Source organism: Hevea brasiliensis, chromosome 13, assembly GCF_030052815.1.
Source record: "Hevea brasiliensis isolate MT/VB/25A 57/8 chromosome 13, ASM3005281v1, whole genome shotgun sequence".
Taxonomy (NCBI): Eukaryota; Viridiplantae; Streptophyta; class Magnoliopsida; order Malpighiales; family Euphorbiaceae; genus Hevea; species Hevea brasiliensis.
The window spans coordinates 69,283,338-69,301,915 of record NC_079505.1 but is presented as its reverse complement, the minus strand read 5'-3'; the positions used below and the strand labels follow the sequence as shown (position 1 = coordinate 69,301,915).

The window sequence follows — 18,578 nt, the reverse complement described above, 5'->3', positions numbered from 1 at the left end:
AAGTGAGAATCTCCTTCAGGTTAGTATTCTCAAGGACTTTTCAACATCTTTAGCAGGTTTACCGATCCCTTAAGGCGAGAAGACGTTCGTCAGAGCTCTACTATGCCTGCTTCCCATGCATCCCATCCCTGGCCCTGTTCTGTATATGGCTCTAAGGATCTTTGTTTCAGCTGATTGGCGTTGCAAAGGATGTTATCAAGATCTTTCTAATCCGACAAAATGTTGAAGCTAGGGAGTATTTGGATCAAATCCAATGAAATTAAAATTGAATTAATTCTATTTTAAAAACTAAACTAAGTTAAGAAGGATGAGGAATTAAATTAAATCGAATTAATTTATTTTAATTTAATTTAATTTAAATTTAAATAGATTAATTTTTAAATTTAAATGTATATTTTAATTACTATTTAATTTTTAAATTATTTTATTTAATTTTGATATTAATTTAAATTTAATAATTATTAATTAATTAAATTAAATAATTTATATATAAAAATTATATATATTTCATAAATTTTTTATAAAAATAAATTAATTTAAAAATTAATAAAATAATATTATTTAATTAATTTAATTGAATATTTTTTTAAAAATTAAATTGAATCAAAATTTTTAAAATATAAAATTGAATTGAATTAAATTATTTTAAAAATTAAATTAAAATAATTTAATTCATTTCATTCTGTATAAACACCTCTAATCGAAACGGCTGTGCATGTCCCGTAGGCTACAGATTCTCGGCAACATTTTGGTGTGGTTGGCGACGCTTTTCTTACCTGTGTTATGAGAAGAGCTCCTACCAAATTAGGGTTTAGTTTTCTTGGACTTGGGCCTTGTGGTTGGTTGGGTGCGTGGATCTCCTTATGGGGGTCATGGGTTGGGTCTATGAATGGCTGTGTTCCTCATTTGTATTTGCCAGCCAATCATGCTTGCAATTGGGCTCTAAGCCTTCCTTTTTTAATTTAATGAATCTCTCTATATTTGGAAAAAAACAATTCCATAGAAAAAGACAAAAAATCCTGGCCTATGTAAGAGTTAAAACATAAAGCAGAGACAAATTTGTAATGAAGTAATTCCAAATTAATTTCAATTGCACTGTTCATCGAGTTTATATTATATTTATATATATTATGTTTTACAAATTACTTTTTTCCCATAAAAAAATTATTTTTTTTAAAGTTAAAAGTTAAAACACTAAAATAAAATCTTACATTTAGGTCATCTTCACCCTCCCTTAGATCATCATACTTTAATCCTTCCCATCTCCTCCTCCCTTCCTTGCTTCTCTCCATTTCTAATCCCTACCACCCAATCTCCTCCTTTCAATTTCAGCTTCTCTCACCCACAAGGAGCTATTCTAGCTTCACATCCTAGTTCACATCTTTAAATCCCCAAAAATGGGGTAAAAAACTAATTAAATTTAATTAACAAAGGTGCAAATTTCATACCAACATAATGAATTTCTTTAAAAATAATGAAAAAATAAAAGCCTCGGCAGTAAAGTTAGTGATAATTTTGGTTATATTTTGGTTAGTGATAACTACATGTAAAGTTAGGAGATTCCATGGCGCTTATATTTTGGTTAGAAAAAGAAAGAGATATGAAGTTTGGAAACAAGCTGTGAAGGAGATTACATGGAGAATGGGCATCAACTTTTAAGCCTGAAGAAGCATTTTCAGACTCAATTAAAAACAAATAGCTAGTGTATCAAATTCAGCCCATCCTCTTCTGCACTTTGAAACATCAAACTTTGTCTTTTTATTTCTCCCACCCTCCAATTAGAATCAGAACATCATTAACTAGGCCTCATTTCATGTCCTTTTCAATATATACAATAATTAAACAAATTGATCAATATGCCTAATATTAATTGGTTGGTGCCTCTTATGTGATTATCATTTATGAAACCTACTAACACCCACTTTTATTTATTTACTTGGGTACTTCAATTTGTTTATGATTCTATATAAGACTATCTACATGGAATACTTATGAATACTTTGACTAACCTCCTTTGCAGATTTTAATTGTATCAAAAAATGAAATTTTAATACCATTTGCTATTGTGATTGAAGGATTAAAATTATTTTTAAAAAAAAATATTATTAAAAAATAATTTATAAAATAATTTATTATTTTAATAATTAAAATATTTTAAATTAATTTTAATATTTTTAATTAATATATTTTAAAAATATAATAATTCTAATAATAATATCAAACGTCTAAAATCTTGAAGGAGTAATCATTAATTTGATTATTTTAAAGATATATTGAGTAATATTAGTTGTTCTAATAATAGTTAACGGTTTAAGAGTTGTTAATTATTTTATTAATCATTAATTATTAGAGACTAACTATTTATATGGTAATATAAAATAGAAATATTCAATAAAAATATCTATTGAATGAATATTTTATTGACTTTAATTAAAATATTATTTTTATTTTTAAGAGTTAAAAATATAATATTTTTATGAGTTACTTTTTTAAATTTTAAAAAATAAAAATAAATATTATATTATTAAATAATATAATTAAAAAAATAATATTTTAACTATGTTTAAAGTAATATTATTGAATAATTAAAATTTATTATTAAAAAATTTAATTTAAAAAAATTAAATTAAAATGATTTAATTTATTTTTACTCGTGTCAATTTTTGATTAGTTAAAAAATCTCTCCCAAAATCAAAAAGAAACAACCATTGTTCAGGCCTAAAATGGCAAAAAAAAATTCTTAAAATAAGATCTCAATTGTATTATTGTACATGCGAATTGACGACTTTACCCCTAAACAATCAACTTGCATTGCTCGAGGACAAAAGAATAGGACTTGCTCGGGTCCACAAAGTCAACTCGAAGACGTGACTGATAGTGACCCAACACCTCAATGCCTCAGGCTCACCGTTGAATCCAGCCATGGGCTCCACCCGTGCTGCTCACCAATTTGCTTGCTGGGCCCACTGAAGTAAAGGCCAGCCGCCCAGACCTAGTGGCATATTCGTAATAGTTTGAATATCTATTGGGTTTTTTGTATTTTCCTCCAAAACGGCTGAAAAATCCTGCCTTTCACTTTCGAGGGTCGCCAGTAGTTTTCGGAAGAATGGCATCACGTGATGAGATTGAATGCATACCGTAGAAGTGCAATCACGTAGCCAATCTGACGGCTCCGATGGGTCCTAGATCACATGACCATGCTTCTACAGGGTCAACATTCGTCAAATGTCAACCTTATACTACTTCCGTCCAGCTATTGTAACTTGCAAGTGGAGAAGCCAAAACAAGTTTTGTTATGGTGCGTTTGTTTTGGTATTTTACACAATCACAAAATGCCTTTTTCTTAATATAGACTTTTTTTTTAATAATTTTTAAATTTTTATTTTACAATTTAATATAATTAATACAGTTTGTGAGAAAAATTATTTTTTTTTATCAATTAATTACAAGAGTTATCCTCTTATTTTCCTTTTAATTTTTCTCAATAATTTTCATATATAATTTTATAACATATCTTTATTTATTATAAATTTATTCTTATTGATAAATTAGAGTTTTATTTTCTCTTATTTTTGTTTTACATTAATTTAATATTAAATATTTAAGCTACATATTCTACTTAATAAATATTCTTAAATGAACTTTTAAAATTAAATTAATTTCAATTTATTTTTTTTACATTGTAAGGATTATCTGCTCTAATATTGGGCTATTATTTTTATCTATAAATGTGATAAATTATCATTAAATAAAGTATATTTTTATCGAATAATCAAATTAAATATTTTACAAATATAAAATTTTATCCCCTTTAATGGAAGCTCGAACTTTTATTTTTCTAAAAAAAAAAAATAAGTAATACAAAATTGTTGAATTAAGTGACATTTTCTTATGTAATTTTATCACATTTATTATTGTAATATATTGTTTCTATTACTTTCTCATTTTATTGATTATTATTCTTTAAATTATTTCTAAAAAGAAGGAAAATATTTTGTTTACTTTCTTGAATTGGATGTCAACGTCTATTTATAAGCATAATATTCAATTGTACACACAGTTGGCATTTCGTTTGTCAAGGAAGGGATAACTGATCAATTTTCTAAATATAATTTAAAATATAAATAAAAATATTTTTTAAGAATAAATTTTAAATTATTTTTTAAATTATGAAATTTTAAATTTAAATTAAAATAAAAAAAAAGCGTTTTTTAGGGTTTCCAGGTGCATTGCACCGATTACCAAACAAGTAGTTAGACTTAGACGGCAAATAATAAAAAAAACCACGTGCGGCGCAAAAATATTTTCTCTACAACACAATCGACGGCCACGATTAAATCCGTACTTCTACTCTGTGCTTCTATAAAAATCCGTCGCCGGCGCTCCCACTAAAACAGGAAAAGAGGAAGAAGAAACGCGTTCTCTCAGTCTCTCTCTCTCTCGCCTCTGCTGGTGATCATACATTGCATACACATTAACGATGCTTCTACGAAGCGCATCTACGCCAATACTTAACTCATGGATCCCTCACTCCAAAGAATCCTCACCAGAGCCTGAAATCTTTCACCAAATCCACAAAACTCGATCGCTTGCTTTAACAGCTTCTTGTTCCTGTTCATTCTCTTCGTCTTCTATTTCCTCTTATGATGAGTCGATCAAGAAAATGACCAAAGCCCTCTCTGAGAACGATCTCAAACACCTTTCGGTGCCGAAGAAGAAACCCGTCAACAAAATCATGGATGGGATCACGCTTGAGGAGGAAGACGAGAAAACGGCGTTGATGGGTCCTGGTTTGTCTATTGAATCTAGTTTGTTAAATGAGGAGTGCGACGTTAGGACGAAAGATAATGGGTTGCTGGGGCTTTTGGTGGGTGGTGGAATTGGTAGTGGTGGCGGGAAAATCTGTGGCGGAGGTGGTGGGAATGGTGGATCGGACAGCGGAGGTGATGGCAACTCTGGGTTTTGGGATTCAAATAGCGGGAATGATAGTACAGATATTTATTATCAAAAAATGATCGAAGCAAATCCGGGGAATTCGCTGTTGCTCAGCAATTATGCGAAATTCTTGAAAGAGGTATACCTGCAAAAGCCTTTTGCTTTCTCATTCAGCTTTTTGTTTTGGCTTTGGCTGGTTTTTTTTGCTGAATTGCTTTGATGCTCCGTTTCAATCCTGCAGCTAATTTTATTGAAATAGTAATTGCTTGTAATGTTCTTGGCAACTGAATTTTGTATTGTTTCTATTCTTCCTTTGTGCTTTTTTGGCACCGTCTTATGGCGTAATGAGTTACTGTTTATCAATAGAACTTACTTGTTAAGACTTCAGAGATGTTCTCTAGCTTTTAAGTTTTCTTATAGCGTTATGTTAGAGAATCAACAACTTATTATTCATACATATGAATCTGATTCACTCTTGCGGTCTGGATTTGTTACTAATAAATTGTTACTGTATTTGGGAACAGGTTCAAAAAGATTATGTAAAGGCTGAAGAGTACTGTGGAAGAGCAATCTTAGCAAACCCCAATGATGAAAACGTTTTATCTATGTACGCTGATTTGATATGGCAGAGGCATAAGGATGCTTCTCGTGCTGAGACATATTTCGATCAAGCTGTTAAAGCGGCCCCTAATGATTGGTGAGAACCCTTTTTGTTTGTGATGGTTTAGAAAATTTACGGCCATTTCTATTGATGATATAAATTCTAACATAGTTTTAGTTTCTAATTATTGATGTCTAAATATGTGCATAGACAACTTACTATTAATTTCCATAATGGACTTGTTCCTATTGTCGTAGTTAATAGCATTTGTGGAATATGTTTTCATTAAATCTCAGTATTGATTAAACTCTGTTTTGTGGTGCAGTTTTGTGCTAGCATCATATGCTCGGTTTCTATGGGATGCTGAAGAAGAAGATGAGGAGGGGCAAGGAGAAGAGATGAGTGAATCATCACCACCGACTGTGTTTCATGGAAAGCCACCTCCTTTAGCTGCTGCTTCATAAATTTTCTCTGTTAATTTTGTATCATAGCTTGGATATAACCTCTGACCTGTGTTCATATTTCCTTTCATTTAGGTTTTTTTCCCCTTGCTGAGATGAGTTATTTTAACCAATTTCTACATTTTGCCTATGGTTGTTGATCCATATCCTGTAGAAAGGAAAATAAGAAATGGAATGAATCTTTATTGGGAAACTACTCTCTCTCCGTGTGTGTCTGTATGCTAATTGTATTAAAAAATTTAGCTTAACAGCAACTTGCAACATGATCTTGATAAATTTTGCACCATGATTCTCACGCAACCAAGGAGCATGTGGTTTAGTGGGCGTGCTTGGCCTTGGCAGCATATGTATCATAAACATCCATTTGTTTCCTTTCCTTGTCCGTTGGTCTGTTCATATCACTGAAATAATTCCATGCCTCTATGGTATTGAACTTCGATAACTTGGAAAAAAAAAATTCGATAACGATAATCGATAGGCATATATTTTTTTTCTGGTAGGCTACTGCAAATAAGTATATTACTTTAACTTTTTATTCCTTTTTGTGGGTCAAACACTGTACTTGTTAATCTTTTTTATTTTAATTCAATCACCATAACTTTTCCTTCATCCCTAATGGTTTCTGTAGCAGAAAATAAAAATCAAGTCTGGGATGATGAGCTGAGTTTGAGATTTAGATCAAGGGTGGAATGATGAACTAAAATTTATTTTATTGCGAGTTCGGTGCTATAGGGCCCAGCTGTGCGTAAAAGCTGAGTAGATTTGACAGCTTTACTGAGGACCAAAGAGTTCTGTCTTGATTTCTCAGCTTTTGAGCATTCATGTCCCACCAAGGCCAATAACCTCTTCGTTGAGTGGAGTGTAGATTACCTTCATACTTGTTTTGGAAAATGAATCCTGGTTCTCATTAATGATACCCCTGATAGTGATGAAAGACCTTGTTTATGCAACACGTTCAGTGTATTTCTGCTGGAAAGTGAATTTAGTGTAGAACTGCAGATTTTCTTGAAAGGCTCCTTGCAGCCTCTTAAGTTAAAACGCATGGAAGTAACGATTTCCCTCGCTGAGATTATCATAATATAACTCAAAGGACTATCGATAAATTTCCAGAAAGCAATTTAACAGTAAGATTTCTGGTTTTGCAACAGCATGGTTATTCTTCCGGCTCAAGGCTAAGCCTGTTAGATTTTATCACTGGTTGCTTATCACTAGGTAGTAAAAAAAAAAAAAAAGGGTTTATTGACTTTTTGATTTGCCCTGCCATAAACACATTCTGTTTTCTGGAGTTTTCTTTTGTGTCCTTGCTTTATGGCTTTCAGGTGAGGAATCGCATACTGGGAATTCATGCAGCTATTCTATGGTGGGAATGGCTAGTATGAAACTCCAAATTTTTCTTTCTGTTCCATCAGGCTTTTTAAAGTACGAATAAGAATATTAGGGAAGTTAGGCCTGCTCAAGTGTCATTTAAACTCGTATTTAACACCAATCTTATCACTATCTTTATTAGTGCAGAAAGGGTGATTCCACAAAGGATAGAAAAATCATCTGGCCATGAAATTGCAGGAATGCAGGTTGATACTCTTAATTTTCATATAATTCAAATTTTAAATTGACTTATCCATACTTCTAGGAGTAGGCTGGCTCTAGTTAACAACGTTATTGAATTTCTAATTATGGATTTCTAGCTGTTTCAGGATCAACCAGCCGCGTGACCTCAGAACAGAAATGGATCATACGATCCAAAACCAGCCAAGAACTGAACCACCAACCAACCCAAGTCCTAAGAACACAACCAGAACAATTGCAGATAACTCAGCTTCAAAAACTGGAACTGACTTAGGAGCAAGGATCATGATGACGCTTGTCAGATAGCCATTACTTGCTCCAAGCAAAAAGGTTAGCGACATCACTGGCACTTCAGTTCTCAGCCATTTGGGTCCATTCAGGCATGCTGCAAAGAGCGGATAGAACAAAAGCCTAAGAATGCAAGCCCATGTTGCTTTCTTGATGCTCTTCAGAACATATATCGCAGTTAAGGATTTCCCTACGAAATCTGAAACATTATACACCGTTATCAGAAGAACTGGATACCAATCCTCTAGCAACTTGGATGCAAGACTTTCAGCTATGAATCCAGGGAAAATTGAAAGAGTAACAACATAAATGATGAGAATCCCGAAAACTGGCCAACGGATTTTTCTTGCAACCGCCCAAAATGTTGGCCTTGAAGTCAATGAATCATCGTTTGGAAGAAGCGTGAAATGCTGTTCCATAACTGGTAACTTGTATAAGAAATTGCAGCAGAGTGTGCAGCACATCAGAATAATTGTGCTAACTATAAAATAGAAGTGAGCACTTGTTCTGAGACCTTGGGGAGTCTGCGGGAGTGATGCCTTTGTTATAATCCTCAAGATGGAGACAAGAACCCCTGTGGCAAGGCAATGGATTTAGCCAGGGAAACCAAGGATGAGACTTGCATAATTAGAACTTAACCTTTATGGCAAAAACTGCTTATAATGGCTTCAGTTCCAAAACGATTTCTTCGAAGAATGCCTTATAATGGCTGTTAGTTTCAGTTCTAATGTATTCATTAACAACTAGTCTTTCCATGGAAAAGGGGGAAACATGCCAAGCTGAGGACAAATACTATCAAAGATTGCTACAAAGATGAAAAAATGCAACTTCAGGAAATGAATGCCTTATTCTGATCCATATGAAAAACAGTGAAGGTTAGCACCTTTATAACTTCTAGCAGTACATCTATAACCTCCAGCCTTAAAAGGCAAAAACAGTGTCTTCAAGATGCCATTCTTCCTGAAATTCTTTCTAACGGTAGAATTATTTTTTGCAAAACCAAAACTAAATCAATGGTACCTTTATTTGCACTAAGATCATGAGAAAAAAATAATTCATGCCTAACCAATTTTTCCACTTTTAAATGTCCTATTTCTCCGTTATAATATTCTTATGCTTCCTAATTTGTTGAATCATAGGAGAAATAAAGAAAAGTTGGAAAGTGTAGTATGTTTGTTATACAGTACCTGAAGAGGCAGTTCCGGCAAAAACAGCTTGCATGTACCCTTTGGGAAGCTTTCCTGCTGATCCTATTAGACTTCCTCCTATCAAACCATCAGCTAAACCACAAACCACCACCGATGCTACTGTCACACCGTAGGCTCCCTTTGGTCTCCCAAACCAATCTATTGTTGGAGGCACCATTGAAGAGAGAACAAACATGGAAAATCCCAAGTTCATTCTCAACCTGTAAGTGAGTTTCTTGCTCCAACCACCCCGACTTATGACTAAAATTAGAACTACAACCGAAGAACTCATATAAGCTACAGAAAAGACCTTCTCAACGTGCCTGGTTGGGTAGAGATTTCCAAAGTAATCGACAGCCGTGATAAAAGCATTCCAGGGAAGCAAATTACCAGCACCAAGCAAAAAATGGATTATATAAGCAATCTTGTAGGAGTCTCTTGGCCCAGGTTGATCTCCAAGTCCTTTCTCACTTTCCATTTTTTCCATTGTTGAAGTTGCAGGCATCTAATTTTTCCAACAGTCAGGTTGGAATTTAAGCTTATTAATATAAGCTGCAATCGACAAAATAATAATAATAATAATAATAATAATAATAATAATAATAATAATAAATAAGATGCAATCGAACATTATGATGTGTCCTGTTGATTAGAAAAGGCATAAATAAAGAAGCTAAGCTGATGGAGCGAACTGTGCCTAGCAGCTGAGTAAAATAAATTAAAATATTTGCCTACTTACCAACAAACATTAGTTCAACTCAACTGGCTAAAATGAGCTAGTAGGTTTAGTTTACAGCACCAGTTGGCGTTCTTTGATATGATTGATGGGTTAGTTGCGGAATCAATGAAGCAAATGCATGTAGAAATTTTGTGCACTGTGGGGACAACAATGGGTGGGCTGTGTTAGAAGTACCTTTTCGTGTACTAAAACACATGGGCAAGCTTGCCTGGCACTGTCAAGTTTTAGCCCAGAATCTGATTTAGAACTATTACTAGCTAGCAGCAAATTATGACCATAAGTACTAACAATTATTTTGGGTCCATTTTAAGTCAGGTCACAGTTCTTTTCTTGAGTTTCAAGATCTTTTTTGACAAGTTGTAATATATATATATATATATATATATATGTATATATATATATATATATATAAGTAACTCATGGAAGGGGAAAGAATCCAACAAGAACTCAGAAATATTACTGACCACAACTTCAGTATTAAGGCAGGAAAGCTGATGCCTCCTACTGTGAAAGTTGACAAAAGAGAAGAAGCGAGAAGAAAGAAAGAAAAAGATCCAAACACACTCACCACTGAGTCTTGACAATGCAAGATTTGATATTTCTCAGGAGTATCTATAAAGAGGGCCTTCACTGGAGCCAAACCGGTCCTGTCAAGAATGGTGCTGCTGCCAAAGTGAAAGAAGCCAAAGTCCCTTTGAGTGTGACCAAGAGGTTCTTCACTCTCTGTAGATTAGCATGCGGAACATGATTCCATTTTTCTCTAATAACACCAAGAAATTGAACACTGTGAAGAGAGAACTTAATAGTTAATATCAATTATCCATCCCTTCGAGACGTGTCCTTTCTGCTGCTATATTATCAGTTACCATTATTATTCTTTTGCTCCTCCTTTTCCTTTCTTTCATTCTCAACTTTTGCTGCTTTATAGTAAGTTGACAATTGAACTATCACCCACCCTTCAATGTGCCCTCTGGTAAAAAAAATTCGAATGCAAAAGGCTTTATCTTTTTATAAAAGAAAGAAAATGGAGCGCACAAAGTCTGAAGCTGCAGTGGCATTGGTGAACATAACTGAAGAGGATGGAGATGAATTGATAAAAATATAAAATTATCAAGTTATTGGGTGTTCAAGGATATGATTGCTTTGTCCATTTACAAGTTCAAAGTCAAAGATGGAGGATGGCTATTAATATAGTGTTGTTGGCCATCCACCACAATTTTCTAAGGAAATCCAAATCCTGTACATGTTTGTTGGTTAAATACATTGATTCCAGTATGGTGTTTGAATCCAAATCTCATCAATGGGTATTTGAATCAGAATACAATGGCAGAGAAAATATGATTCAAGCTAGTGTTGTCCACGGCTAAAATTTAAGGGCTCTATATTTATTTACCATTTGCCTTTCTGTTGCATGCTTCACGGAGAAATGAAATGGAATGAGAAGAAGAAATTGGAAAAGTGGAAGTCTTTTTTCTTTATTATTATTTTCATTTTTCCTTCAATGGGGACCATGGATTTTGTTGTGTCTTGCGTCTCTCTGTACTTTTTAACAAGATGTTTTTTTATTGAAATTTACTTGAAATTGGAATTTTCAGTATTTGAATTCGTAGTATTATAGTTTATGAACAATGATTTTATGATTTGAATCGTGCAAGATAATGATCTTGTCGATATTCAATTAACAATTTCCTTGCCTCTTCCAACCCTAGAAAGTCGTTTTCAAGGAAAAGAAAAACAAAAAAGAAAAATTTTCTTCTTTAGAGTTACTTGTTAGGATTTATGCATGATTCTGGATTGTTAATATCTCCATCTTTCTCTTACAGTCTCATTCAATTCTTGATTATATCATAAATCAACTATTTTCCCCCTTGCAATTGATACAGATTGTATTTCAAGATATTGCAGTGCATTCTTATGTAAGAGTAGACATGGCCACCCGGACCAGGGCTAGCTCGGAACCAGTGATTTTTATTCAAGGTTCAGGAAAATTGAAATTGCAGAACCTTTGATTTCAGTTCTAATTTTGGACTGATTTTGATTCGGTTTCAGTTTAATTAAATTCAAGGATTGAAAATTTCAACTTTATGTTATTTTAAACATAAAAAATCCGATTTTTAGTCTGAAACTAAACCAGCTAGTTTCTGTCTAATTTGATCAATCCAGTAGTAATCACATATGATTCAATTTTGATTTCTAGCTGAACTGGTTCAATTTTTTAATGATTCTGATCCTGAACCAGCCTTATACATAAGAGTCTTAACTTACTATTGTAGCCTACTCACAACAAAGGCAGTTTATCTAGCTAATTTACTTGGTTACCCAAAACCAATCAAGCTTTGCTCTAATGGTAAAATTGGACAAGGTTGAGACCATGGAGATTTTATGTCTTTGACTAAAAGTGCTATCTAGAAGCACTCTTACCTAACTAACATGATTATGATTAAAACGTATTTTACATACCTATCTTCGACCCAAAAAAAAAAATTACTGAAGAGCACTCTTGCCTAATCTGAAATAGCTAGAAGAGAGAAATTAAACCTTGGGAGATAACATAAAAAAAAAAGTTACGATTAAAGCTAACAATTTTTGACACGATGTGATTATATGATTTGACACGTAGTTAAATGTACTTGAATTTAGCGTAAATGGGTAAAGGGATATATTAAAAATAAGAGTTTAATTAGGTTGACCCATTTAACCTGATGAGACTTATAATAATTTCATTTATTTGATACAGGTTAAATTATTTTATTTTGATCCATTTCAACTTATTATGACCTTTGTTTACACCGCAATTGAATTTTCATTTTTTGAGCCGAAATTAATTATGAGTTCAAGAATTAACATTAAATTGTTCACATAAAAATTTATGCCTGGGCCATGGTTTAAGTCAAAAGAAGAGCAAGAGTCAAAGTGCAGCAACTTTTTTAGGGCCTATTTAATTTAACTGTTAGATATTGTTCATAGCTATTAACCGATAGTTATTATTATTAGCTGATAGCTGGTAGCTAATGATAGCTGATTTATGTTAAATATTTAATAAAATTATATTTAGTTGTTGCTGTTAATATGTAAAATGACTAATAAGAGTATATATCATATAATTTATTTTATTATTGAAATAAATATAGAATTATAAATTTATTATATTATATTATTTATTTTATTATTAAAATAAATATATAATTATTAATTTAATATATTATATCATTTATTATATTATTAAAATAAAAATATAATTATTAATTTATTATATCATATTATTTATTTTATTATTGAAATAAGGAAATAATAAAATTCTTTTAAAAAAAGAAAATAATTAAATAATTTTAAAAATGTAGTTATAAAATAATAAAGTAATTTTATTGTTGATAAAGAAAGAAAATCTTATAATTTTAAGCTTTTAGAAAAAAAAAGTATTTTTCTTGATAAATAAGTATTTTATATTTTATGTTATTAATAAAAAATATTTTAACAAAATTGCAATATACTAATTAAGGTGTTAAGATTGTAAATAAAAAAAAAATAAAGGCAAACAATATTAACAATATTAATTTTCGAGTTACATGAAAAAAGTATAATATAGTCTAAATTAAAAATAAAATCAAATAAGTTATCAACTAATAGGAAACAATTCTATTTTTAGAGCTGATACAAACTGCAGCTTATGGGTATTATATCAGTTACCTATCAGCTATCACTTTATTTTTTTAAGATTGCCAAACACTTAAGTTCACATGTTTTGGTGTCTATTAGCTACCAGCTGCACCCAAAAGATGAACTAAACACCCCTCTTAGAGTGGGAAGCAAGTAATTTAGTTTCTAAAATCAAGAAGTTGGTTATTTGAGATGAGGAGCATTTACACAAATCAAGGAGCATCAAGAATTTGTTAAAATGGCGGTTGCATTACTTAAGGAGCAAGGAGTGCTAGTTAGTTGCACCTTAGAGAGCAAGCAAAAGATAAACATCACATGATTTTTATGGTAAAGGCAAATTGAAACTAAATCCTAAGGTGCAATAGCTCTATTCAACAATGCAGAAGTTGAATTCCAAGATGCAATGGATGCAATTTGCTTGATCACTAAGTTTTCCAAAATACAATCCTTGGCCTCCAAGCAAACCATGTCTATAAATAGCAGTGCAAGCATCTTCTAAAAGATACACAATCAACCCAATCAACACAACAACACACTCTTATAGTCTTTTATCTTTTAGTCATCATATAGCTACTTTAGCTTTAATTCAATGTTGCACTTTTAGATTCAGCTTTCAGTTTCTAGTTTTACAACTAGTGCAACTTTCAATTTCAATATTATGTTCTTTCAATTGCAAAACTTTGTTTTAATTTTAATCTTATTGGTGCAGCGTATAGCACGAAAAATGATCAACACAGGATCAAACTATTGAAAATAAATAAGATCTAATCGAATACCTTAAAATAAACAGGATTCAATCCAAAATCTAATGATAAAATAAAGCAAACATAACTTTGAAGAAAAAAACTTCATTGAATAAATCTGAAAACTTCTCCATAACGAGAATAGATGGGGTATTTATAGAATTTTATCCTAATCTAAGTAAGAATGAATTAAAAAGTCCTAATCTAAATAGGAATAATATTTTAGAGTTCTTTGGATTTACTTTTGATTTACTCACAGTGTCATTCTCCCATACTTTTGAAAAAATTCAACCTCAAATTTTAAAGTGGCGAAGAATCAAAAACTCTAATGGAAGATTACACCATGCATGTCTCCTTCTTGAATGGTATCAACAAGATTGACTTGAATAAAATAAAATTGAAGAACTTCACATTGTCCTTTGCATCCATTGGAACATCTGGACAAATAAAATCAATGAAAGCAATATGAATTAAAAGGGTTAGGAAAAACTTCAATCTCCATAAACTCCATGATTTGAGTTTCTTCAGTTTCCATTATTGTCTCCATGGATTGTTCCTATTCAACTTTCATTGAAATATCCATGATTTGTAACACCCTCATACTAAATAGTTCCATACATTTTATTGTTCTAATGACTAATGTCTGTCTAGACAGTTAGAATGTTTGAAACTAAACTTTAATCACATAGAGGAGTCACAAATAAAATTGATAAATATTAAATGAGGTCAGATGAAAATAAGAACAATGAAGCACAAATAGGTTAAATGAGCTTAGGTCCCGGTGATGAGTGAGCGACACGGGAAGCGACTATAAATCCAGTTGCTACCTGATACATGCATTTTGCATAGTTATTTAGGTTTAATTTCATGGCCATTTTATTTATTTGTTAGTCACTTTTAGCCAATTTTATTAGTTATTTAGATAGTTTTTGATGATTGTCAATTTTTAGATTAATTTGTAATTTTATTTTGTTTTGTAGAAAAAAATGGTGTTTTTGAGGGACTAAAAAAGAAATTTTACCAATGAAGAGTGATTTCTACAGCCAAAGATGTCAAAAACAAGTTTGAAAGTTGAAGTATACAGTGGCCAAATTGCGCATAACTTGCCGCATAAGTTGTGCAGTTCTGCACAGGGAGAAGAAGCAATTTTTCCATTCCTGCAGAAATTTGCATAAGTCACTGCATGACTTATGCAGACTTACTCCTTACTTATGCAGCTTCACGCAGAGGGCCCAAAAACCTGCCGAAAACTGCATAAGGGACTGCATAACTTATGTAGTCCACTTATGTAGTTTCATAGAGTCTTAATAATGAGCTGGCAGAAGATTCTCTCATGAAAACTACACCTCAAACACACCATTTTAGGGCTACTTATCAGAAAAAAAAGATATAAATAGGCCCTTATCTCATTTTAGAAAAAAGAGAGGAAGACAGAAAAAGGGGTAGAAAAACAGAGGAGCAGTCGACTTCCATTCTTGGGGAGCAGAATCTAGCTTCTTCTTCTCTTCTTCACCATTTTCTACATTTCTCCTATCGGGTTTCTTTAGTTTTAGTTTATTTTCATGATTTATTTCCTCTTTTACTTAGAATTTCTTATGTTAAACATGGATTGTGAGTAGTTTTCTTTGATTATGGAGTAAGGAATGTAATATTTTAGTTATTTTTGTAGATTTGAACTGGGTTAGTCCCAATTTAATGAAATTTATGAGGTTTAATCCATTTCTTGTGTGCTTATTCACATGCTTAATGAAGGGCCCCATTAAGTTATATTCTTAATCCTTGGTTGAAGCACTGAAAGGAGAAAACCAAGTGATAGTTAATCAAGAAATTGGACTTAATTAACTTAGATCTAGAAATAGACTAAGGGTTAAGAGGGTTTTAATAGATTGATTAAAGAATCTAATGGGTCTTGGTTAATTTTAACTTCACGAAAGTAGAATTAAGTTAATAAAGGCACTCTTTGTCTCACTTGAAAGAGTTTTCAAAGGATTTTAGAATTAATCTCCTTTAAACTCATAAATTTCATGGATTGGGCTAGCTAGGGAAAATCTCAAAATGACTTAAATATGAACCCTTAACTCCAGAATCGTCTTTTATTAATTATTGCTTAGAATTTTACTTTTGAGTGTTTAGTTTAATCTCATTTTATTAATTTTCATTATTAATATTATCAATTTTTTTATTTTGCAAATTATTAAATTAGTCATTGTTTGAATTTAGTTTTGCATTTTCATACCTTATGCTTTAAATTCCTAAATTTCTTTTATTAATTTGATTAAAATACAATTTTAACATATTTTATTTTACATCAAAAATTCAATTGAAAACACAACTCTCCGTGGGAACGATATCTTTTTCTATACTACTTGAACGACCCGTGCACTTGCGGTTGGGACACATCAAGTTTTTGGCGTCGTTGCCGGGGAGTTGTTTGTTTAAGATTGAATTCTTGATTATTTTAGTTGTTTATAGTTTTTTTTTTTACTTTTGTTATCTTTTCATTTCTTTTTTTGTGTTTGTTTGTTCTTGTTTAGGTACTCTTAATTTTTTATGAGAAGAGCTAGAAGCACAAGTGACACATCCTTATTGTTTAATCCTGAAATTGAGAAATTTTGTAGAGTCAACAAGAAAGAAACCGGAAAAAGGAAAAAAGCCTTGAGAGCAACTGAAATTGAAGCAGAAATGGCTGATGAAAGAATTAGAATTGGTGGTGATAATGCTGGAAATGATCGAAACAATGAAAATGCAGCCCAAGTTGAAGAAGTTGTAAATGCTAATGTGCCTAGGAGAAGTATGATGGGTCATGCATTTCCTCGTTTTGATGACTTGAGAGAGAGTATAGCAAGACCAAGAATTGATGTAACTAACTATAAGATGGATTTTGGAGTTCTACAAATGATTCAAAATTCTCAATTTGGTCGACACCCTTCCGAAAATCTACACACACATCTAAAGAAGTTTGCTATGATTTGTGATATGCAAAAATAACCTGGAGTATCTGATGATGCAGCAAGATTGAAGCTATTCCCATTCTCTTTGAAGGATAGAGCATTGGATTGGCTTGATTCTTTACATCACAACTCCATTACAAATTGGGAGCAACTCACTGATGCATTTTTTGCACAATATTTTCCACCTAGAAAAACTCAAGAATTGAGGAATCAAATGACAGCTTTCAGACCAAGAGAAGATGAAACTCTTTATGAATCATGGATGAGATGGAAGGAATTAGAGAGACAATGTCCACATCATGCCATTCCAAAATGGATGATAAACTAAAATTTTTACACCAATGTTACTCCTACAATTAGAGGGATTATTGATGCTCAAACAGGAGGAGAATTTATTATGAAGCATGAAGATGAAGCTTATGAGCTATTAGAGAAAATCGCAAAGAATACTCATCTTTGAAGTAGTCCAAGAGGACCAGCTCTAACTCAAAAGAGGCAAGCTGCTGGAATGTATGACCTTGATCCATTCAACATGATTAATGCAAAGTTTGATGCACTTACAAATGTTTTGGCTAAGAAGATGGAAGATTTAAGTATGTTGGTGAGTTCATCATCATCATCATCATCTGAAAGTTCACAACAAGTTGCTTATGCAGAAGGAACTACCAGCTGTGGAGTAGACTATGGAGAGCAAGCTGCATATGTTGGTAATTATGGAAACAAACAAATTGGGAATCCTTACTCTCAAACTTATAATCCAGCTTGGAGGAATCATGCCAACTTTTCATGGGGAAATCAGCAAAATCAAGTCCCAAATCAAAATCTTCAGCCACAACAGCAACTAGGAATTCCATATCAGCAAAATAGGCAACCATTGCCTAATTTTCAGCAGAGAAACATGAATCCTCCACCAAAACAGCAAGGATAAAATTCTACCATAGAAACTTTATTACAATAAATTCTTGCTAACCAAACTAAGCATGATGAAGAGATGAGAGAGATGAAAGCAAGGCTGGAACAAATGCAAACACATAATAGGATACTGGAAAATCAGATTGCACAACAAGCATGCTCATTAAGTACCAAATCTATGGGAAAACTTCCTAGTCAAACAGAAAATCCAAGGGAGCAATGTCATGCCATCACACTGAGGAGTGGTAAAATAGTGCATAATGAGAAGAGTGAAAAAGTTGAGAAGAGAGAAAATGAGGAAGATTTTGAGGGAGATGAAAAACAAGAGAGTGAAAAAGAGAGTGCCAGAAAAGGTAAAGAGGAGGTTGAAGAGAAAGAAGAGAAATACATACCTCCAGAGCCTTACAAGCCACAGCTTCCCTTTCCATAGAGATTTCAAAAAGCCAAGCTTGATAAGCAATTTGGGAAGTTCTTAGAGGTTTTGAAGAAGCTCTATATAAATGTGCCTTTTATTGATGCTCTTTCCCAAATGCCTTCT

General features: G+C 32.3%; 2 protein-coding genes and 1 non-coding gene across 3 annotated transcripts; 1 reads left to right on the top strand and 2 right to left on the bottom strand.

Annotated features, from left to right (window-relative positions):
* The first annotated feature begins 4,333 nt into the window (after positions 1 to 4,333).
* Positions 4,334 to 6,190, top strand: LOC110655722 (uncharacterized). Its single transcript, XM_021812148.2, has 3 exons — positions 4,334 to 5,074; positions 5,460 to 5,632; positions 5,862 to 6,190. The coding sequence occupies exons 1-3, from the start codon at positions 4,481 to 4,483 to the stop codon at positions 5,998 to 6,000; spliced, it is 906 nt and encodes a 301-aa protein (XP_021667840.2). The 5' UTR covers positions 4,334 to 4,480; the 3' UTR covers positions 6,001 to 6,190.
* A 1,364-nt stretch (positions 6,191 to 7,554) lies between these two features.
* On the bottom strand, positions 7,555 to 9,595 carry LOC110655721 (equilibrative nucleotide transporter 8). The gene is made up of 2 exons (XM_021812147.2): positions 9,039 to 9,595; positions 7,555 to 8,425 (listed from the first exon to the last, which is right to left on the bottom strand). Exons 1-2 carry the CDS (start codon positions 9,541 to 9,543, stop codon positions 7,728 to 7,730), a joined length of 1,203 nt encoding a protein of 400 aa, XP_021667839.2. The 5' UTR covers positions 9,544 to 9,595; the 3' UTR covers positions 7,555 to 7,727.
* A 7,732-nt stretch (positions 9,596 to 17,327) lies between these two features.
* On the bottom strand, positions 17,328 to 17,434 carry LOC131172283 (small nucleolar RNA R71). The gene has a single exon (XR_009142765.1). It is a non-coding gene; the product is annotated as a small nucleolar RNA R71 (small nucleolar RNA).
* Between the last annotated feature and the right edge of the window lie 1,144 nt (positions 17,435 to 18,578).

What these genes read in the sequence shown, in the direction of transcription:
- LOC110655722 (XM_021812148.2), top strand. Translation starts at nt 4,481, where the DNA reads ATGCTTCTACGAAGCGCATCTACGCCAATACTTAACTCATGGATCCCT. An exon ending in ATGCGAAATTCTTGAAAGAG is followed by an intron (nt 5,075 to 5,459) that starts GTATACCTGCAA and finishes ATTTGGGAACAG; the next exon opens with GTTCAAAAAGATTATGTAAA. An exon ending in AAAGCGGCCCCTAATGATTG is followed by an intron (nt 5,633 to 5,861) that starts GTGAGAACCCTT and finishes TTTGTGGTGCAG; the next exon opens with TTTTGTGCTAGCATCATATG.
- LOC110655721 (XM_021812147.2), bottom strand. Translation starts at nt 9,543, where the DNA reads ATGCCTGCAACTTCAACAATGGAAAAAATGGAAAGTGAGAAAGGACTT. An exon ending in TGCCGGAACTGCCTCTTCAG is followed by an intron (nt 8,426 to 9,038) that starts GTACTGTATAAC and finishes GCCTTGCCACAG; the next exon opens with GGGTTCTTGTCTCCATCTTG.